The 23,298-nt window shown below is 44.0% G+C and overlaps 1 protein-coding gene across 2 annotated transcripts; it reads right to left on the bottom strand.

The window, feature by feature from the left end:
* Positions 1–10,291: 10,291 nt before the first annotated feature.
* On the bottom strand, positions 10,292–23,019 carry TMEM114 (transmembrane protein 114). 2 transcript variants are annotated; one of them, XM_048321372.1, is made up of 4 exons: positions 22,804–23,019; positions 21,335–21,415; positions 12,555–12,692; positions 10,292–10,998 (listed from the first exon to the last, which is right to left on the bottom strand). In XM_048321372.1, exons 1-4 carry the CDS (start codon positions 22,985–22,987, stop codon positions 10,766–10,768), a joined length of 636 nt encoding a protein of 211 aa, XP_048177329.1. In that variant the 5' UTR covers positions 22,988–23,019; the 3' UTR covers positions 10,292–10,765. The 2 variants fall into 2 exon arrangements, with proteins under 2 accessions (XP_048177329.1, XP_048177330.1); XM_048321373.1 differs by lacking the exons at positions 10,292–10,998; positions 12,555–12,692 and adding an exon at positions 16,157–16,301.
* Between the last annotated feature and the right edge of the window lie 279 nt (positions 23,020–23,298).

Below are 23,298 nucleotides of genomic sequence, written 5' to 3'. Positions count from 1 at the left end.
TCTTGTGCTGCATGAGAAATTCTTGTCAGATTTTAGGCTTCTCAAAGGATTATGTCTGGAGATTGCAGAATAATTTCTTTTTGGAATTTTCTTCATTTCTGTGACACAGGGTCTACAGCAGCATTCAGGCTGAGCTTCTTCATACAGCCAGAGAGGTGCAGGAATTTCTGTGTCAGTGCAGGCATTCCCAGGGTGGGAATTGCCAGGGCTCAACATTACAAAGTTGGCATCTGAGTCCTGCTACCTTTAGTGGGGTCCTAGGGAGGGAAAGCAGAATGCTTTTCTCAGATTTTATCTCCTCTGCGGACTGGAGATGCGGGAAAGCATCTGTGAAATAACTTGTAATCATCACAAATCAGGGCAGCAATATCAGGAAAAATGCAGTGGCATGGGAGTCATCCTGCACCACACAAGCCTGGTAGGAACACAGCTACTCCGCACTGAAATGTGTCCCTCAGCTGGGTGGCTGGAACTGGAGTTAGATGAGTAAACCTGGCTCGAGAATGTACGCACAGCACCTCGGTGTCGCCTGCAGATGAAGTGTGGCTTTGTCCTTATGATCCCAGGTCCATGGACTGCCAGCCAGGTGATGAATTTCCCTGCCAGCAGCAGTCCAGTCAGGCTGCAGCAGGAGGATCTGGCAAGTGCAGCAGTCACTAGTGGGTTGGAAGCCCAGTATGAAGACTCATGGATGGGGAACTATTGTTTTTAGTGTGTTGAGTGCTACAAAAGGTCTGTACTTGATAAACAATTTTCTGTTAAGTTTATATATACCTTCTACTGTTAATTCCACTTGACATCTTCTCATGGTTTTGTTTTACTTTTTGTTTTATCCTTCAGCATCTTCTTTTCTACCCTCTAATGGAATTTTATTTGCTGGCAGTATCATTTCTGTTGTTTTGTATGAAACTTGGCTGAAAAAGGAATTAAGCTTCCCCATTGCATTCAGACAATGTGGGAATTGCTGAAAACTTGGGAAAAAGTCATGAAGAACTGGAAATATGTCTGTACTTTTAGTGGCAGGTACTGGAAGGAGGTTCTCAGTCCTACGTAGCTTCTGTGACCTGACATAGCTGTTGACAAAGCTTTCCTGGAGTGTTGTGCTTCTAGGAAAACACCTTTCAGCCCCCTGGTTCTACAGTTATGCCAAAATTTCAAGCTCTTTATTTCTAAAATCACAACATAACACTCAAAAATCTCCCCTTTTCCCAAAAGGAAGAAATGCTCCAAATCTAAGAAGAACATGATGTTGCTCTTGCAGTTATATCTGAGCACCTCGTGCCTTTGGTCTCAGCCCCCAGAGTAACACCATGAGGCAGGGCATGGTGGCATTGCTGCAGGACTTGGGCATCAAGAGGTTCAGTGGCCTGTCACATTTGTCATGGGGCCTGTGGAGAGCTGGCAATTCCCACAGGATCTGTGATCCCTGGCTAATGACCACTCTCTTTTTATACCTTTAGGAAAAAAGATGGATCAAGTTTTTCTGCACAGGCCAATGAAAAAGAGAAAGAGCAACGTGTGTGGATGGCCTCCCTTCAGTCTGGGGGAAAAAAATCCCCCTTGGCTTCACCCCTTGGTGTGCATTCTCTTCCCTTGACTGAAAAGGCAAATAGACTCTCCCAGCCCTGCTCCCTGCTCCCAGGAGCGAGCCTCCTTGGGCTCTTTTGTGTGGAACAACAGTGACGTGCAGTGGCTGCTCAGGCAAAGCACAGCAGGGCTGGGAGAGCTGATATTTATCACTGGGGCTGCTCCTCTGCAGAAAATTACATTCACACATAACAGCCACCAGTAAGCTGGGTTCCCCACGTCGTGATAACAGTTCACAAATGAGTTTGGTGAAATGCCAAGTTATGATTATGTGTGTTGCAAACCCCATTTCAAGCACTAATTTATACTGTATGCTTCTCTCTCATGTAACAGTGCTATTTAGAGGGTAATCACGTTTTAACCTAATTTCCAAATTAGTAGAAAATATTTGTATTGACTTGCAGTGTATGTATGGGCTGCAGCTGACAGTGCAGGCTGGAGTCTCTCTCTCATAGAATGAAAGAAAATCTGATGAAAATTATTCAGTCTCTAAATGAGCTATGGAGGGGTTATTAAAGTCAGTTATTCAGCTTGAGGCTGTTGGGTAGGAACACTGCCATTAGAGGTGGTGAAGTATAGAAACAGATTCTGTTAGTCCTGTGTCAAAAAGATGGTAGCTAAGTAAGATTTTGGGGTTGCACTTGTCATTTTGGAGAGACATGATGCTTTCTAAGAGTCTTTAGTGTTTTAATACCTGCCATGTCAGCTAGATTCTGCAGTTACAAGGGTATTTACTATGTGAGGGCTTTGCTCTCTGTGGGATTATTTTCTGGACTCCTTGAGGCACCGCTCCCCCAGGCAAACCCTAGAAAACAGGGTTAATCACAGGGTGAGCTGGTCTTTGAAAAGACTAAGGCTCACCTGTAACCAGTTCAATCTCCTCCCAAATGGGTGACTAAACTGTTCATCAGGCTGTTGGAGATAAAAAGGCCGAGGCAGCTTTAGAAGGAGTGGGTGTGGGAGTTACTACTCCAGTAAAGAATGTAGATTTGCTCAGGGAAGGATTGATGAGCTCTAGATGGTGAGTAGGAAGAGGCCCTTGAAGTTAGAGAGGGCAGTTTGAATTGTAAGACAGATAGCCCAGTTGTTATGGTGATGAAGGGTCCCCATGCACTGCTATCATTGCCAAGGAGGAGTAAAGGGACTTTCTTGTGAACAAGAAAACAGGAAAGTGAGCCCAAGACAGATTCTGAAGGACACATCTGTGTCCAGGAGGGGCTTGGAAGCAGGAGAGTGGTTTTCTTTCTGGATAGCTGTATGGGAAGTGGATTTTGTTCTCATTTATCTTGCTGATGCTCCTGCCTACTCACACAGAGACCCCTGAGGGGGAATAAAAAATCCAGTTTTCAGGGAAGCCAGCACAGCAGAGCTCCCTGCACAGAGTTACAGTCCTGTGTCTCTGCACACTAATGTGACAAGCAAACAGTCACTGAAGTAGGACACTAAAGACGCTGCACTGTCCCTTTTTGTTAGCCAGCCCAGCCAGCAAAGGTGTGGATCAGCTGGATCAGTAACAGCACCTTCCACTTACAGGTTCATCCATGGCAAGGCACAACAGTCAGGCAGAGCAGTTCTCCCAGGACATGGTCACAGCGATGGTGTTCCCTCTCCAGCTGTTTGCAGCTGTTATTTCAGTGATGCCTCGGGACAGCCAGGTACAGCTGCACCAAACCCTCCCTGCCACGAGGTGCTGGGTACCTCAAAGTGACACCAGTGGGTCTGGGTGATGCATGTGGGCAGGGGCTCAATGACTGAAGGAAAGAGCTGCCACCTGTTCAGCAAAAGGAAACTCACGGCAGTGAGTGCTGTCACTTGGGTGTTTGCATACATTCTAGTAGGAGATTAAACAATGAGTATCTGAGTCTGAATAAAAAAGACAAGGCTGAGAATGTCGTGATTTCCATTGGCTGAGAAAGCACCCATTTCTTCCTTCTTTTGTTTTCATTAAATATTGCATTATTCTTGAGTTCTGAGAAAGAAATATTTACACTTTTTCTCTGCACACTGTATCAAATAGGTCTCTTATGTGTCTGACCACTGAAGGAAACAGGCCTGGGCTTCTCAGCTACTTACGTAGACCTCCATTTTGTCAGAAGGGCCTTGGACCAAATAAAGGTCTTGTCACCCATGAATTTTGCCACAGATAAGAAGGAGATACAGCTGCCAAGATTGCTGGCTACCGCTGTTGCCGTGCCTCAAGGTACTTTTCATAAAAACAGGCAGACAACTCAATAGATTTGTTATTGCAAGTCCTAAAAAGTTCTGTCTGTGGATGTTGCTTGACAGTTATAAAATCCTTTTTTATGGTGGGAGTTTTTGTTTGGCTTTTTGGTAGGGTTTTTTTGCATAATTAAGTGCTTTACCATATAATACTAGTCAAGTGGGAACTGTGGCAATAAAAGGTTTATGATGCCAAAGGATTTTCATAGCACTGATGCAGTCAGTTCCAAAAGGCTGTGGAAATAGAGACTCCTCCAAAGTGGAATTCAGTTCAGCCTCTCTGTATGCTACAGGCAGTACATAGAACATTAGCTTATAAATATTTGAGAAGGCCAGATTGGACGGAGAAATATGTTGTCCAGAAGCATAAACCATTAGCAAATGCTCTTCAGCTATTGGCACACAGAGTCCTTTCAACACCTAGAGAGCATTACACTGAAAGGATCCCAGCCTTCCACGTTTGCTTTGTGCTTGGAAAAAATGAAACTGGTAAAATTATGAGCCAAAAGCTCCTCAGGGAACTGCCTCCCATCCCTCCAACCCCAACCAAGGTGTCTTTCAGCTACCTTTGAAATGAGGAATACAAGCAGATTACCACCAGGACTAAAGCGCTACTTTTTAATTCTTCACTGTTCATCAGCTCTGGCCTGCTCCAAATGAAATTTTAAACCCAATAGCTCAAGTCATTGTGTGAACAGGACCAGGCTGGAGAGATGCTGTGCTGAATAAATGCATGTTAATATCCAAGAGTGATGGGAGGTGACTTGGGAGTATAAATACATTCGATTGTGACAGCTTGGCTGATAAGCAGTAACTCATTAACTGATGAAAACTTGCCTTCTTACAGTCCCATATCCCTTTCTTTCTGGCAGTTTTACAAGTACTAACTTTAGTGCCTTGTCCTCAATGTTGATGGAACCTGAAAGGTTCCTGTAAGATCACAAGGATGGGTTTCCTTAGCCAGTAGGCTGAGAAACTTGGTCACACCAAACAAGAGATTTCAGTCCATCAATGCCACTGCAGTTACAGTGGGGTGTGGCATTGCTTCCCTTTTTCCCTATAACACCTGCAGATTCTTAACCAACTGCTGTTCATCTGCTTGGGAACTACAGTCCAGGGATGAAGGAATTATCCCCAAATACTGCTCACCCAGCATATAACTCTAGCAAGTCAATCCTGCACCACAGCTAAGATTTTTTTACAGGAGATGCTCTACCCTTGTCATTTGGCTTGGGAGAATTGCAGCTGTGTCTGAAGAGTCCGTGCAGAGATATATTCATAGCTCTCGAGTGGATAATGCTGCCACAGTTCCTAGGAAAGGAAGACCGAATCTGATAAATGTGAGAGGTTAGATTTGGTCTCTCCTGCTTTGACAGTTGTTGCATGGTTTCAAAATTCAGCAATGTTGGGGTGTTGCTCAGCTGATACTGGGAGCACAACTTCCTGACCTTCTTCGAAAAAAAATTATTGAGAGAGGGTAAAAATTAAAAGCACAATAAAATGTAGCATGTTATTTCCTCCAGAAATTCTCTTAGATTGTCTGGATCAATCCTGAAGTCAGGTTCAATTCTTAGACAGTCTGTCATATCATGGAAATCAGCCATGATATAAAGCGATTTATTTTTCCTTATTGTTTGCATCCTCAGATATTCAATTTGATTAGCTCCAGCTTAATAATTACAACATTTATGCCACAAATGTAATCAAAAACCTGTTTTGGTTGATCTAAATCAAAACACAACCATCATTGAAATGGCTGTATTGCCTAAGAACAGAAGCATAAAAACCTTTAAGAACGTTTTGTGTTTATTTTGTTTTTAAAAAATTATGTTTAAAAGCACATTTTCCAACACCTGACATTTTAGCTCCATATGGCCAGCAGCTCAGACATGTTGCTGACTGGGATTCAGCAGTTAGTAGATGAGACAATCTGGGCTTTAAAATACAGGAGCAAGGCATAGTGAGAATGAGTCTCCTCTGCTCTTCAAGCCATACAAAAATTAGTACAGAATCACAGAATCGTTTAGGTTGGAATCATGAAGATCATGAAGCCCAATTGCCTTCCACAAAGCCATGGTGCCTGGGCCTGTCTGGCCGTCCTGCAAGTGTTGCATGCACAAAAATGAACGAATTCTTCCCAAACAGAGCCAAGTTCTCAGCGCAGCCATGAGATGTCAGCACAGACCGCTGTTTGTGTGCAGAGCTCTCCGCAGGGAAAAGTCTCTCAGCTGAGAGCATTCACAGGGATTAGTGCCCAGACAAACGCCAAAGTGGGCTGTGAGCCCGCAGGGTAAACTGCTGAGCTGCTGAAAACACTGGCAAAAAAGGAGGGGAAAAGTTTGAGGGCCTCATTAGGGTTAAAGCCGATGCATAAAGCAGAGAAAGCCACTGCAGTAAAACAGCACTATAATGCTTTAGTAACAGTAAAAAGACATAATTTTTGTAATTTAACTAGAATGCAATCCAGTAATTAAAGACCTGTAACCTATACCAGGGATAGCTAAAACTCTGGGCAGAACCTGGCCTTCAAAGTAGTTTCACCTGGCCCTTAAGAACACCTCACCAAATTCCTGTGAGCTCACCATTGCTGGGCAAAGGGCTGTGCCCACTTAGAAGCACCAGGGAATCTTTCCTGAGCATGCTTATATCAACTCTGGGGACAGTTTGATTCTAACACAAAGCCAGAGGATTTATTGTAACCTTTTTCATCCCGAGATGGGGCAAGTAAGTCTGTTAATATGGAAATGACAGCTAGGAGGCTGGACATGGGGTTTTTTATTGATACATCTTGACTAACTAGGCACTGCTTTGCTGCAAGGAATTTACAAAAGGAATGAGAGAAAAGGACACTTTCATTTATGAAGCAGGCTCATATTTCTTCAGATTTTGTTTTTCTGTTTTAAACAGTCAAGACCATAGAATTTCATTTGCAAAACAATGCAAACAAGTGATAAAATTGTTTGATCTCCAACCTGGAATGCTTCTCCATTTGGAAGGCAGAAACTATGAACCGCCTGTGTCTGCACAGAGTCAATCAAGTTGTATTGGCTTAGCGTGGCAAGGTTTTGGTGGCAGGGGGGCTGCAGGGGTGGTTTCTGTGAGAATCTGGCAGCAGCTCCCCCATGTCCAGCAGAGCCGAGGCCAGCAGCTCCAGGATGGACCCACCACTGGCCAAGTCTGAGCCCAGCAGGGCGAGGGCAGCACCTCTGGGACAGCAGATTTAGGACTGGGGAAGAGCTACGGTGCAAGGAGAAATCGCAGCCTGAGAGAGGAGTGAGAGCTGTGAGAGGAACAGCTCTGCAGAGCCCAGGCAGGGCAGAAGGAGGGGCAGGCCATGCAGGTCAACAGAGCAGCAGAGATTCCCCTGCAGCTGGTGGCGAGCCCCACACTGGAGCAGGTGGATGCCTGAAGGAGGCTGTGACCCTGTGGGAAGCCCATGCTGGAGCAGGCTCCTGGCAGGATTTGTGACCCAGCAGGGAACCCACGCTGGAGCAGCCTGTTCCTAAAGGAGGGCAGCCTCTGGAAGGGCCCCACGCTGGAGCAGTTTGTGAAAGAGCTGCAGCCCATGGGAAGAACTCACATGGGAGAAGTTCATGGACGACTGTGTCCTTTGGGAGGGACCCCATGCTGGAGTAGGGGGAAAGTGTGAGGAGTCCACTCTGTGAGGAGGAAGATGCTTCACAAGCAATGTGTGATGACCAGACTGCACCCCCATTCTTTGTCCCCCTGTGCCATTCAGGGGGCAGAAGGTAGAGAACTGAGGAGTAAAGTTCAGCCTGGAAAGAAGGGAGGGGTGAGGGGAAGGTGTCTTCAAGATTTGGGTTTGTTTCTCATTCTCCTGCTCTGATTGTTAATAGATTAAACTAATTTCTGCAAGTTGAGTCTGTTTTGCTCGTGACAGTACCTGGTGAGTGACCTCTCCCTGCCCTTATCTTGACCCAAACCTAGCAGATTTTCTGTCCCCTGTCGAGTTGAGGAGGGTGTGATAGAGCAACCTTGACGGGCACCTGGCACCCACACAGGCCTACTGGCTGTGGATCAGTGATAACAGATGCAGGGGGCTCCTTTAACTGAAGCTGTGTCCAAACCAGTGATGCCATCCTGGCCATCAGAGGTGGGGACACACAGACTGCTCTGCAGGAGCCAGCTCAGGGACAGCACAGAATCCTCGTGGTTTGCTGTCTACATGGCATCCACCAGCATGGCCTCTAAATGTCTTGGACATCTGCACGTTTTTCACGCTCAAGGATTCTTTTGAGCTCCCCTCTCCTTCTGTGCCACCCCTCAAGCAAGCCCTTAACGAAGTGCCTGGTGCTGGGCAGGAGCTGTGTGCACTCTGCCCTTCAGACAGTGCTGCTCTGCTCTGTGCATCTGTTTTTCTTCACTTTCAATGTGATCAATTACCGATGAGTTTACAATTCACCAGAAAGTAATGGGAACACTCAGTGTCCTCATCTCAGTAAAGTATTTGGGGGAAAACACAGCAAAGAATATGGTATTAAATAAACATTAATTTCAGTAAGAGGAAGAAGCTGATACAGTCATTTGTCTCAAATTACATAAAGTCCTTTCTTGGATGTTTTCTCTTCCTAGTATAGTGTTTCAAAATGTTCAATGCTAACTTGACTACTCCAAACCATCTTTTGTTCTTTGTATTCAGAAGGAATTTCAGATAAATTCAGGGGTTATGCAAACGTTCAGGAGCAGAAGATGATCTTTATTACCATTGTGCCAGATATTACAGGAAGCCAGAATGAGAAATTTAGGAGAGCCATGGAAATGAGAATTGCTCTAATTCAATAATAGATTCATTGGCTTTCTAATTAGATTTGATCACTTGAGTATTTTATATTGTAGCTGGGTAAGTATCTTTTAAATACCTACCACATGTGACACAGGCACTTCAAAAGCATCATAAAAACAGTAGAATAAATGTGCAGAAAAAGTTAAATAAAAAATAAATATTTTAGTCCTTTCATGTCTTGGTAAATACCACTCTGAGAAGTCATTTTATTTAATTTTACTACATTCAAAACCACTTTAAAATAACATCTGTAATAAAGATTCAAAAAATAACTCAGATGATATTTTACTGTTACAGCTTACAGTAATGTCTGAGTAACATCATACAAATTGCATTATAAATAGTTTCACCAGCACCAAAACAGAGAATTACATTTTACATAATTCACTTAAGCACATGGAATTTTGACTACAAAGGATTTTTTTGTTACACTTTTTATTGAGCTGATTTGGTATGCTTTAACTTGTAAAATGACTCAATTACATGGTCCCAACATAAGGCAACATGGAAAATACCTGAAAACCAATGTGGGAACAACGAAGAATTACAAAATTATACTGGCTAGTCACAGAATTTCTACTGCTCAGTCCATTCAGGATTTTGAGCCTTATTTCATTCTGATAATGAGCAAGATTTCACATGTAAGGCCTTAGCCCAGGATTCAGAAACTCTGGTTTCATGTGACCTTGGACAAGTTTTCTGGCTCAGTTCTCCATTCACAGCATGGCACTAAAATGCTCCCCATCTCCAAAGATTGTCAGCTCTCAGAAGCTCCCTGCCAGTATTTTTTCATAAAAGAATTGGTACTTTGGGACTAAGATTAGAGCTGAGCTCAGTAAGAGTGAATGTGCGATCTTTAACACAGGACGCACGGATAAAATTGTTCTGGTGTTTAACAGAGGTAGGTGAATGATGCCTTTTGTGCTGCTGGAGAACATACAAGGGACTTGCCCAATGCCAGAGAGTGCCTGACACAGCTCCTGAGTCACAGTCCTGAACTGCAGTGTGCCGAGGGCCTCCAGAAATACATGATCTAACAGAAATGGAGTGCAGCTGTTAACACATTCAAGTATCTATTCAGCACAGCAGTCAGGGGAAAATTTCTTCAGTCATTTCAGTGGGCACTGAAGTAAATATTCTCTTAAATGCTACACCCAGAGGAAAAACCAGATTGCTTGACACCCAAAATGAAATTTACGTGCACTGCATGTTCAGTTCACTCAGCAGTTTCAGCTCAAGATAAACATATTCTAGCACAAAGCCTGTGCACAAACCTCATGAAAAAAAGCATCATCAAAACTGCAAAGTAAAAACTGGAAGGTGCATCAGATACACCTTCTGCATTGCAGAATTGAAGAAGAAGAGAGAAGTATGTAGCCTGATCACTGAGAGATTGGGGCTGTCCCCAGCAGTTAGTTGAAACATCTGGAAAACAGCTGTACCTTTCTCCTGCAGTGCACTCACCATTGCACTGCACTCGAGGGCTTCAGCATCACAGTCACTGCCCTCTGCTGGGTTGCAGGACCCTGGAATAGTTTGGGTTGGAAAGGATGTGAAATATCATCCAGTTCCAACCACTGGGTCCCTGTCCAAAGTCCCTCTCCAGCTCTCCTGGAGCCCCTTTAGGTGTTGGGAGGAGCTTTAAGGTCTCCCCAGAGCCTCTTCTTCTCCAGGCTGAACAGCCCCAGCTCTCTCAGTCCATCTCCAGAGCAGAGCTGCTGAGTCCTCTGAGAATCTTCATGGCCTCCTCTGGATTCCCTTCAGCAGGTCCACGTCCTTCTCAGAACTCTCAGGAGAACCCAAAATCTGGCCTGCAAGATACTCTGAGGCGCTTTACTGAGACAGCAGAGAAGAGAAAAGAAAGCAAGAAATCTGCCTTGTTCTAAGCAATGAATGGAGATGTCTGATGAGCTGCCAGCTGAAATGATTCCAGAAATACACTGCAATGCACTTTCTTCTAAGGACACAAGGGCTTCCTAATTGACACCACCTGGAATGTTTAACTGATTTACCAGAATCTTTGTGTTTTACAGCCACCAGTGAGGAAAAAGGCTTACAACAGCTGACAAGCCTTGCCACTCTTATGACCCCTAGTGACCAGATGGACCAAATAATCCGAATTATCAGGCTCTGCAGGGCAAAGGTACCTGTTGCTCACAAAGCCTGTTCACGCTGCCGTTTCAGACCCACGACTCTTGCTGCCAGGAGGAACACGGCCCCAGTGAGTACTTCAGCCACAAAGGAGATCCAGACCAGTGCCAGGGACCAGCCAAACCTGATATCGACTTCCACCAGGAGATCCTTGCTCCTCAGGAGGCAAACAGCTTCTTGGAAAGCAGCAGCTGAATATGCAATATAGACACTGATCCCTGTAAGGGTAACGAGAGCTGAAAAGAGAAACATGTTCAGCTACTTAGCAGCCACTGAAGGAATTAAAACCAATCAGTTGAATATGTCTTAGGGCCTCTTTGCCACTCCTTCCTATTCTAGCCAGGCCAGATTCACAGATTATCATCTTTGAAATCTAGCTGAGGTTGGTTTCTTGGGGAATGAGGGTGAGAGGGAAGTAAAGGCAGGGTTATTTGTGTCCATTGAGGACAATGTTCCCACTGTTAAATACTGAATGTCTGACAGCAAGCCTCCCACAATAAAAATGGGGTCCTATATTTTACAGATATGTAATGTGTGTGCATCTCTGTTTTCAGTACTGAGATTCAGGATGGGGGCTGGTCTCAGGCAAAGGCCACCCTGCAGTCTGTTCATGTTCTCCTGGGAAACTGCACCAGCTGCATCCCCAGAACATCCTCAAGCACCCCTCTCCCAACCCTGTCTTCGTGTTTCCTCTCCCTCTTTGCAGCCCCAAATGGCTTAGAAAGGCCCAGCGCTCCACTCCTCAGTGGGATAATCATGCTTGGCACTTCACAGCTTTTCATTTTTCACTGACTATTTGGAGTAGTTTTCCACCACCCTTTCCAGTGAATACAGCTTTCTGCTGTTCTGAGGAATCAGAACTTGCTCTTCTTTTTAGAAGACAATCAGAATGGGGGATGGCTGGTCTGTGTAAGAGCATTTCAGACTAAAAAGCTCAGCCAAGACTTTGAGACAGCAGCATTTGCTTTCAGTAATCCCTTAGCATTTTCTTCTTAAAAATAGGACTGTATGAGCAGTTGATGAGAGCCAATTCTGAGGATCCCTTTCTCTGTTGGGAAAAATTTCTGCTTTAAGTTACATTGTGAAACAGTACTGAAAATCTGTTTGGAATAGAAAATGCATATTTAAACACAGTTTTCCTACTTTGACAGAATGTTTTCAGGTTTTTGAATTCATAAATTACTTTCTAAAACATGGTGGGTTTGGATACAGCAAAAAAGAAAAAATAAAAAGAAGTGTAAAGAATCTTACTAGCTTCAAATTGAAATGTTACACTCCAACTAAAATAACTTTTTGGGGTTTCCTTTTGTGATCCACAGTTTGGGGACACTGCTCTAGATCTAAACTAGCAGTGAAGCTACCCCAGGAATGCCTAACAAGACCCTTTTCAGGAACTCAATCAAATGCCTTTTTAAAAACATCAGTTTGCTTAATAGTTGCAAAAACTGTGCAACCCTACGGTTTAGTAATTCCAAGGTCACTTTTCCATCACTCCATTACCTTGTCTGTAAAGAATTTGTGCACCACGCTGAGAAGTTATTAAATCTTTTGTGTTAATAGGCGGAGCAAACACAGATTGTTCAAAGGGTGCCTCGCTCCACAAGGAGGGATATTTGCCTTTCCTGAGCAGCTCTAGTCCAGAATTGGGACCCGATCAGACACCAGGTGAATGAACACCAGCATTATTCTGAAAGCAAATTCCTGCTTGGCTTTCATTCCCTGGGAAACAAAGTGATGTTTCCCAGATATAACCTCTTGTCATCTAAAGCAGGCCAGGAGTTTGATTTAGTACCTCCAAAAAGGAAAAGCAGTCCCGTCATTAGGAGCAGTAGGTAGGCCCTGGCAAGAATACTGATGAATCCAGTCATTCCTCCAAAAATCATCAGGATCAGACTGAGGGGCATCAGGATGACAAATGTTCCATGCATGTCTGAAGAAAAATGAAGAACGTTAATATTGTAATATTTTATTATGGTGTCAATGGATGTACTAATAATTATTAAGTGCAGAGACTCTGATCAGGATCAAAGCCTCATTTTGTGCTGCACAAACAAGAAATTGGAGAACTCCTTGGGTTTTCAGTGTAAGTCAGCAAGACAAATACATGCTATGGAGGAAAATGTAACAAACAGAACAAGCCCTCACAGGGTCACAGCCTGTGTTTCAAACAGAGACCACAGATATAAAGGATATGTCTACACAGATAAATATGAGCAATTAAACTCTTCTAAGCTACTGAGCCAGCTGGATATCAGGTGATGCACTGAATACCAGGTAGGCACTGGCAACCTTAATAAAAAGTAGCCCTGTTATCTGAGCCACACTGTTCTGTTCGGGAGGTGAGATCCAGCCATGCTTTGATTAAAGGCTTCTCTTCTGTCACATGTCCTCTCCTGCACTGATGTAGCATATTGTTGACCTTTTCCTTTGTTGCAGCTGACCATCAACTAGAGGGAAATTTTCCCATCCAGCTCTGATTCTGTCATTGTTTTCTACAGCAGCTTCACTAAGTGCATTAACCTATCCTGCCTGCTTCCTCCCATGCTAAATGTTTTACATTAGTCTTTCTTGATGCCTATAATACTTTAATAGCTGTGTAAACAGAGGGTTGCTAGGTATTTTTTCATATCACAATGTTTTTTCCATCATAAACCATTATTGTATCATTGTTCCCTCTCATGCACTCTGTTCACAACATTCAACCCAGCCTTTTTTTAGAATAACAACCAAAAAAAGTAGTTCCAGTATCAATTTGCTTCATACCAGAGTAAAGTGCAGAGTAAGTGACAAAACAAAATGTAAAATCTAAAATCTGAACAGGTCTAGGCTTCAGTGTCTCATTTAATTTTACAGAGGAACCACAATACACCATTAGCTGTTCCCAAGGAAAAGGAGTCACTTAAGAGATTGCAGCTCATGTGTGATCAAGTGATCAATGTTTTCAAGTCACTCTAACTGCCCACTGAGTTGGAGATACTCCACCTGCCACTGGCTAAGGATCCAGCTTATCCTCTTCAGCAGAGTTATAAAGATCTAGACACAATTGTGTACATATCTCTGTTCAGTTCCAGAAGCCTGGAAGGTTAGGAAGGGTCTGCATGGCATCAAGGGAGACATTGTTAATGTCTCTACTTGAGCAGAATGTGGTTTCCAGACATAATTATTTGTTTTGTGTAGCACAGAACATGCTCACAAAAAAAAAAAAAAGTGGCAAATGACAAAGTTTTGGGAGGCGACCCTATTGTTCTTTTATTTCTGCTCATTTGCACTGTATTATAGTTTCATATTCAACCCTACATATGCCCACATCAGGAGCAGCTGATGCTCAGAAACCATGAATTCAGCATTCTTCATTGAAGAGAGCACTTTCCCTCTTTGATTCTAAAGCTGAGGACACTCCCTGGGCCTTCCTTCAGCAAAACTGGCCACAACTGCTGTTCCTGGCTAAGAAACACAGACCTAAAGCAATTCTCAATGCTAAAGCCAGAAAAATCTTCAGCTTACTGGGAACAAACCAGTATGTCAAAACTGCCTGAAAATCTTAGTCGGATTCCAAGATGAGAACGAGCCATGGAACTCAGTTCAGAAGTTTTATGTATTAGAAGTGGTTGCTGGGGGTGTGATGGAACACGATGTGACAGAATAGAGATTGGGCCCCCAATTCAGTTCTCATATTCTAGAGAGGCAGCAGCAACATGAATGTGGTCTTCAGCCACATTTGAGCTTGCTAAGGGTTATTTGGTCTGGTTTTGGTTATACCCCACCATTCTGACACCCACGTGTCCTCTTAGATTTGGTCTTGCCTGTAAAAGGTGAACAAGCCTTGGGAGGATAAAATCTTGGGAGGATGCAATTAACATTTTAAAAGTATGAATGTAAGAATGGTGCAACTTTGTCCTCAGACCTGGCCTTGCTGAGAGAGAACAAATATAAACAAGCTCATGGCTGGCTCTCTGCCTTGTGATTTTCCAGGTGTCCCTCACTAGCCCAAGTTACTGCTGACAAACTCCACCTCAGCAACACTAACTTGCCATTTCTTTGACTTCTTGTCATGGTGTAATTTCAGCGACTGCAACCTGAGACAGGACACATGTGGGTGAGCAAAACACAGCTCTGAATGGAACCTTGTGGAGCAAAAGGAAACGAAAACCATACCAGAGCATTCTTGGGAGTGTGCTAGATTACATTAATGATCTGTGACAGTTGCAATATCAGAATAACTCTGATTTTTATGCCCTCTTCAGTGAAAATATAGGGTTTAGGGATAGCTCAGCTGAAACCCACAAACCCCACTGTGACAGAGCCTTACTTTTCCTACACACAGCTGAGATCACACTCCTCATTAATCACCTGCAGCTCTTTAAAAATCAAATATTTAGAGAATCATATTTGGTTAAATAGCACTTTTATAATGTCCAGTGTTCTAGTTCAATACCTACTACTCATCTGTACTATGAAATCTGCAACTGCCTGGGAAACTTACTCTAAAATGCTGCCATGGAAACCACTCAGGAATCTGAATTCATGCCATCTGGCATATGATATTATGCCATTATATTCCTTGATTAGAGAAATATAATTAGTTTATAGAAGAACATGACTTAAAATATCTTTACTGTGTTTCTGTCTTCAATAATCATCTGTGAAAGAAGTTAAAACATTAATTTTGCAGTCATTTTAGTGGTTTTTTAGTTTCTGTTGAAATACACATTTATGCATTATGTATTAAACATATAACTGTCTTCATATTGATGAAATTAATCTAGTATTGGAAAAAAAAACCCTAAGCATTTTGCACAAGAAGAGGCATGTGTACTTTCTTGTAAAACAGAATTCAGTTTCCCACATCAGTTTCTCAACACCTGAGTTCCCTGTTAGTCCAACATGAAAGATCCAATGGTTTAATCTTGGAAACACTGAAACAAACTCATACATTTTCAAAAAACACTCCCTTTTTTCTGAAGCAAAAAAGAATGAAGTAGTTTAATCTGAGTGAATGAGGGTTTGCATTATCTAGCCAAAGCTCTTTTACTAGAGGTCTGGCCAAATATCTGTAACAATGACATCTGCAGTGTGTGTCCAGATCTGAGAATTTGGCAGGCATTTCTAAATTACCACCCAACACAGTTGTTGATGAGTTGTTTGTGAGAGAAATCTGTAGAATGAAATAGAAACACTGAGCGGTGTCAGAAGTAACCAAGTGCAAGCCCAGCAGTTTCGTTAATCATCTCCTGTGAACATCCTGGAGCTTAATTGCTTCAAACTAACTTTGGATTTGTTTGCACAGCTTACAATAGCAAATAGTGCCTAGAAATCTGTAATAGTCGCCTCATCAGAAATACTCCAAATAGCAGCAGCGCAGAAGAGCTTAATTAAGGACGTGTTTGTCTTACCCAGCAGTAACTAAATAGCCAGTTAGAAGGACAAAGGCCTCCAGCTGAAACAGACTCCTGGCAGTTGATAAAACCAATGGGGCTCTTCTAGAAGGACTTGGCAAAGCCAGGAAGAAACAGTGCACAGAGAAATTCTGACCTGCTTGCTAGGAAGAAAGGAAGGAAACAACTTTAAAAACCATGAACGACTGAAAGAATTCCTCTGTGGCTAAATGTAAGTCTTCTGGGCTTGGGCCCCAGGGACAGGAAGGCCTGCATTTTGTCCTGTTCAACAGAGAAAAGGTGATGGAGGATGATTGCTCAGAGGGTTAGGGTTCTCCAGGATGATTAGCCAGGCTCTGGTCTGTGTGTTACATGTTTTGGTTTGGTGCTTTTCCCAAAAAATCTCTGAGCTAAACGGGAAGACCAATTGCAGATAGCAGAAATAAAATGATGCTAGACTTGGAGCAGGTGGCACTGACAAAAAACCTCGGTAGCAGGAATGGGTAGAATGATGAATGTGAGCAATGCACCATGGTTCACATTCTGCTGCTGTGGTACCAATGAATCTGAAAATGAGAACATTCATCAGAAGTTGTCACTTGTTAGGCCTCAGCTGCAGTGGTGCTGAAGTTATCCAAGATTTCTGTATATATTTACTGTAACAGCTACTGTAAGTACTGAAGCAGATGTTCACTGGCACCTCTCTGAAGGAACAGGAACACACCTACCAGATCAATTAAGCCAGAACTTCGATGTGCATCATTTGGGTCTTGTTACACTTGGCCTCTAAAATGGCCCTTGCTCTAGCGCCAGCTGTTTCCTTCTGATAGCTTAAAACCAAAAGAAAATTTGCAAAGAACTGTAAATCCCCCAGGAAAAAATGTCGGGGTGGCCAAAGAATAGGGCATTCTTTATAACATTATAAACTAACTCAATAAAAATGAAGCAGGACCATGAAGAGCAGGGTGAAGTGAAAGCAGCTGGTTAGTGACTGTTACAGGGTCCACATGCTGTAAGGAAATCCAGACAAGTTTATCTGTACTTTTAAACTGATTTGTCGAGGAAGAAACCAAGGCAGCTGTTACATTAGAACAACTGAGGTATCAGTAGCTGCCTCTGCTGCAAAGATTGTTCCCTGCAGGAAGCACAAACTTTTCTGCAGCCTCATGGTTCTGGTTACATTCGTGTCTAAATAAGAAAAAAATAAAATACTCTGGGGAGAATACTTTAAGCAGTTGTCCATGGACAGCTGCACACTCCAGTCTTGATTTTATAACAGGACAAACAATGAGTGCAAACCACATCCATTAAGTACTCATTTCAGGAATAGAGGAGAGCGCTAAAAATGGACCTGTAAAAGGAAATAAATCACTCGCCATGCTGGTCAAGTCACTGACAAAAAATCAGGATTGTCCAAGGCTTAATCTTACCTTGTGCAGACGGTTTGTGTGTCACACAGACAGTAAGAAAGAACAGCAGTTCCTCCAGTTCCTCTCACATTATTTTTCATAACTCCAGCCCCAGCTCTGCAGTGCTGGTGGGACCCTGCAGCAGCTCAAGTGCAAAGATGCGATCCAAGTATTTACAATATTTTTCATTATGCAAGGATTACACTGGTGCTGTCTTCAGCTAAATCTGTTCTGGTATTTACTCATTACTAACAATATAGACTTCGGTAAACAGAAAATATTTATATGACAAAAATATCTAAGAGCAATTTTTCCCTAGTGTAACATGTCAAGGTTTCTTGTTTGTTGTTTTGTTGTTGTTGTTGATGGTAGTGGTGTTTGGGTTTTGTTTGTTCATTTGTTTTTTCTCTTAAGAAATTCTTTTACAAAGCTGAAACTCTTGGGGGAAAGGTTTCAGCTGACTAAGCACTGCCATTCATTCTACTCACCAGCTGCCCTCTCTCTGTGTGTGATCCTCAACATCTAGATCTCATTTTGGATGTTACATTTCTGCTACTGGAAAATTCCGAAGCTGCTCCGAACCCCTGATGCAGCTTCCTTTGAAGTCAGTGACATCCTTATTTTGTCATTTAGTGAGAGATGGATCCAGTTCACCATGAAAAATGTTGCTCTTGCTGATTGTCTCCCATAGCTGGCACAGGAGAACACACAGCAAGGCAAAATATCAGGGGCGTCTTTGCTGGCAGATTTCAATTCTAAGGGGGACTTTCAGAGGGCTATCTTTAAACCTAGTAGTCACCAAGAGACTCTAATTACTGTATAAATTACAAAAAGTGACACTTTCATTTTAATCCTGTTTGGGCCAGAGGAAAGTATACATCTCCAGTGAAAAAGAATTCTAATGCAGAACTTTCAGAAAAGCTAGTGGTAGGCAGTCAAGAGATATTTTTCTTTAGATGTGGCTGATGTTTTAAACAAATAAGTAACCAGGCCATAATGTAATCTGTAATAGGGAAATATTTGATCCATGGTGGGTTTGAGGGGCAAAGAGGGTATACACTGCATGTTCAGCTGGGGGGAGTGGTGAGAGAAGAAATAGAAGGCCAATGTAGAGGAGAGTTTGTGTCTAATCCATTAGAGGAGCAGCTCAAGAGTACTCCTGTGATGTGAAAATACATCAAGCCTTAGGTTGATTGCCTGGGCAATATTGCTGCTAGCACAGGATTTTAACTTGTGCACCCAATTATTTTAATTTGAAGCTCCATTTGAAGTACACAGTAAGTCTAAAAGGAATCTGCTGGGATGAATAGGGGAGATATTGGAAATGTGGAGGAAGGGACCATGAAGGCTTTTCATTCTCTAGTGATGAGTTTGTCTTCTGGCAGTGGCCAGCACTTTTGTTTCCACTTAGACCCAGCTCTTTGCACTCACATAAAGATTTCCTCCCATCTCTTTGGCAGTCGTGTCAGTTAAGACATGCCAGGAGCTGCATTCAAACTCTGAAGAGTGAGAGATGTCACCAATGTGTTACCTAAGTGCCTACTTTAGTAGACAGTCCTTTAAGGTCTTTTTAGGAATAATCAGAAAGAAACGTGTTTGACTTTGCCAGAGCTCATGAAATTCAGTGCCAATCAAACAGTGAGAAATATGTGTGTACAGCTAGATGGAAAGAGATTAATCCCACGAGAATGTACCTCACAGACACCTTCACAGGCACACACAGATAAAAAATGTAATTTTTTTGAAGTAACCAATTAAAGCTGTGCAATTAGCTGTTTGCCACATAGAGCAGCAGATGAAGAAACTGCTGTAACTACGCTTCAATCCATGATCACAGAACTGTTCTCTAAAATTCTTGTTAAAATGTGTTGTAGATGAAGATGGTTTGCCATGATCTGCCTAAATATGATTCAGTGGCCAGAGTCAGAAACATTTAAGAGATAAGAGTAAGGCTGATGTAGAAGGTAGTATCTCAGGACCTGATGAACCTAGATGTCACTTAGAAATATCCGTATTTCCTAGAAGGAAGAAGTACTGACATGGTAGTTTCTATGTTCAGCTGCTACTGCTGAGGATCTGTAGCCTCACCACACTGAAACTGCATTGAAGCTGAGCAAAAAAATCAAAAAGTTAACTTTGTAGGACATTCCAATCAAACCTAGCAGGCTCTTTCAATTGAAGTGTCTTTGATTTCTTCTCTCATCATTTTTAGGCAGACTATGCCTGTTTATAATAAAATACGCAAGTGTCTTTGCAGACCAGAAGTCTTTTTCCAGGAACATAAAAATAGCACTTGATGTGAAAGCGAGACAAAAAAAAATTCTCCAAGGCCCTGAAGAGTCTGTAAACATAATTATTAATCCAATTTTTATTCATATCCACCATTTTCTTACACTTCATGACTCACAAAGAGCCGTCCTTTGTTTCCAAGCCAACATCATTTTTATAACCAAAAGAGCTTTTGTTTTTGTTTTGTTATTTCACTGAAGAGCTGCAATCTCTCACCCGAGAACACAGATGTACCTTCTGCAAATATGCACACAACTTTTGAAAAGCCAATGATTTTATCCTGAAATGCTGGACTATCACCAACATAAGAGTGGAGGTGCTGATACCTAAAACATGATCAGGCAGGTTCAGTTAATGCTGACCCCTCAAAGGCTCAAGTGATCCAGCAATCACTTCCACTGATTTCAGCATCATCAAGCAGCTACAGCCCTCTGTTTTGAGCAAGGAAGATTAAAGAAATGGCACTTCCTATTTGAAAGCACAGAGAGACGTCCTGGGCTCTGAGTCCTGAACCTGTTGATGTGTTTAAATGGCTGCTTCAGTAGCCCTCTGGGATCTTACTTCTACTTTACCTTCCCAGTACAGCTGTGACACAGTCCCAGCAGCACCAGCACCTCCCAGGCTTCCTTTGCCACGGGCACTGCACCTGGAGCTGGATCACGAGATGCTGCTCCAAGAACCTGAAGCCACTTTAAGCCTCTCTGGAGCCCCGGGAATGGCTGGTTTTGAGGGAAAGAGTTCCATGCTAAAAAACAGCACAGATGCACATATTCCATGTGCAAGGAGGAGACAGAGCCAGGGAAAAGAGGTGAGTAAACAAAAAAATTTTAAAAAGCAAGCCCATACACAAGGGTGCATGAGGAAAGGACTGTGCTGAATATAAGATGTAAAGATGGTAAATCAACTTCTAGAAGATGCCTGTAAGTATTTGAAAATGTTCAGTTTGGACTTTTTGAAAACATTCTGGCATTGATAAATGAATCTAAAGAAAAAGAAGTAAATACATTAGAAGCTTAATGTTTTTGAACATGATGTTCTTCAGAGACTTTGCACACTGCTTTTAGTCACTGATTTATTTTCTTAAATTGTCACATACTTAAGCCTTTTATCAGTGCCAGGAATCCTGAAAGGCTAGGAAAGTAGCTGTCTTAAAGGTTAGTTTAAATGTGTTCTTAAACATTTTCAGTGATCAGACTCCTTTGAGATGATTTAGAACACTTTTGCCTTTTATTTTTAACAATTGTACACCTTCCTGTGCCATTGCCGTCAGAACGGTCTTGCTCCTGTGGAAGAAATTAGCTGAACTTGTCATCAAATAGATGGTTATTTCAACAGTGAACACACTTAAAGACCACAGGCAGTGACAGATATTGTACAGAAGCAGAGTCAAAACACTGTCTCAGTGAGTTCCCCCTCTGAATCAGAAATGAGTCCTTGTAAGTGGCCAAGGAGGGAGGGAAGGGTAGATGGAAATATAAAATAATATAAACTCTACTCACACAAAAGCTGTCTGTGTGAATCAGTGATGTTCGCATTCTCATGCCAGAAGGGGTTTATCAAAGGGTAACATTCACTCCTCACTATTAGAAAAAGGGGAAAAACAATGAGGAAAAAATTACACTATAATATCTTTTTGATATATATATATAGTTATCTTTTACATATAATTCATTTAATATTAGCAGCTTTTAGAACAGCCATTCCTAGGTAGGGAAGAAAAGGAGAGGATTTTCAGTACACAGCATCAGCTGCTCCCATGGGGCCTGACCGCTGGAGTCAACAGGGAAACATCTGCTCCTTGCAGTGGGGATCAGAGTACAGCAAAGGGAGAATCCCTGTAACCTGCTCCCTCTCCTTGCTCCTCTGGAAGCAACATCCTTTCTTGCCTATGGCAAACATTACTTACTCCTGGCTTTTAATGGTGAAATCAAAACCTAAACTTATGTGCCTAGCATATAAATTAACCACATGGGGAAAACCCTAAGTATTAATATATAGGACTATAATAATCCAATATTATTATATATAATAATACTTATATTTAAATTAATGGTATTGTTTATGTAAATAAACTATATGGTGTTTATCTTTCTATTCTTTATATTATTATTTATCATTTTAATGGCTTTAACCCAGAACTTTCGCCCCTTAATTCCCTGAGCCAAATGAAAAGACATCTCTTTCCTTCTAAATGGTTAAGGTTTATTAGATTAGCTTGAATTAAAAGTTAATGTAACATTAGGTTACAGGAGCAGAAAATTCGCTCTCCCTATGTCTCCCCCGGCAAGTGACACGGGAGGTATTGACAAGGCACTGCCCACGGGTCCCGGGCACGGCCGGGGAGCACTCCTGCCTTGAACCACGTAGAGCCGGAGCTGCGAGGACAGCGGGCACTGCCCGCCGGCGCTGCCCCCGAGCCGGACCCTGCCGGACCCCGCACCCAGACCCCTGCAGCCGGACCCCGCAGCCGGACCTCGCATCCAGACCCCCGCAGCCGCATCCCTGCAGCCGGACCCCGCACCCAGACCCCTGCAGCCAGACTCCGCATCCAGACCCCTGCAGCCGGACCCCGCACCCAGGCCCCGCATCCCCGCACTCAGACCCCGCATCCCCGCACCCAGACCCCTGCAGCCGGACCCCGCATCCAGACCCCTGCAGCCGCATCCCTGCAGCCGGACCCCGCACCCAAACCCCTGCAGCCGGACCCCGCACCCAGACCCCGCATCCCCGCACTCAGACCCCTGCAGCCGGACTCCGCACCTAGACCCCGCATCCCCGCAGCCAGACCCCTGCAGCCGGACCCCGCACCCAGACCTCTGCAGCCGCATCCCCGCAGCCGGACCCCGCAGCCTGACCCCGCATCCCCGCAGCCAGACCCCTGCAGCTGCATCCCCTCACCCAGACCCCCGCAGCCGGACCCCGCAGCCGGAGCGCTCCGCTGCCCGGGCCCGCCGCCCGCCCCGCTCACCGCGGCAGGTCCGCCAGAGCCCCGAGTGCGAGCTGAGAGCGTCCGTGCCGTTCCGGGACGCCTCCAGCTTGGAGGCATCGATGATGTACCAGAAGTCGGTCGCGATGGCCACCACGAGGAAGATGAAGCTCGAAAGTCCCACCAGGGCCACGAAGAGGGAGAGCGCGCCCAAGTTAACCCTCATGGTGCCGCCGCCGCTGCCGCGCCTCGCCCGGCCCCGCGGCCGCGCAGGTAGCGCGCCCCGAGCCCCGCCCCGGCTGCTCCGCGCCCCGCGGGCGGAGCGGGGACCCCGCGGCCGCCGCCGGCCCGGCCCGGCCCCACAGAGACCCCGCTGCCCCCCGCCCGCCAGCCCCGACCCCGGCCGAGCCCCGCACGCGTGTGCGCAGCGAGCGCGGAGCCCTGTGCGATGAGGCGTGCCAGCGCTGCCTCACAGAGAGGGACACCTGGCAAAAACACGGGCATGGGGATCCCGATCGCCCCGGCAGCTTCGGGATG

The sequence above is a fragment of the Corvus hawaiiensis genome, chromosome 16 (genome assembly GCF_020740725.1).
Source record: "Corvus hawaiiensis isolate bCorHaw1 chromosome 16, bCorHaw1.pri.cur, whole genome shotgun sequence".
NCBI classification, from domain to species: Eukaryota; Metazoa; Chordata; class Aves; order Passeriformes; family Corvidae; genus Corvus; species Corvus hawaiiensis.
The sequence above is the reverse complement of the archived record's forward strand: the minus strand, read 5'-3'. Positions and strand labels throughout refer to the sequence as shown.

What these genes read in the sequence shown, in the direction of transcription:
- TMEM114 (XM_048321372.1), bottom strand. Translation starts at nt 22,987, where the DNA reads ATGAGGGTTAACTTGGGCGCGCTCTCCCTCTTCGTGGCCCTGGTGGGA. An exon ending in TTCACACAGACAGCTTTTGT is followed by an intron (nt 12,693 to 21,334) that starts GTGAGTAGAGTT and finishes ATTTTTCTTCAG; the next exon opens with ACATGCATGGAACATTTGTC. An exon ending in ACTGCTTTTCCTTTTTGGAG is followed by an intron (nt 10,999 to 12,554) that starts GTACTAAATCAA and finishes TTCTCTTTTCAG; the next exon opens with CTCTCGTTACCCTTACAGGG.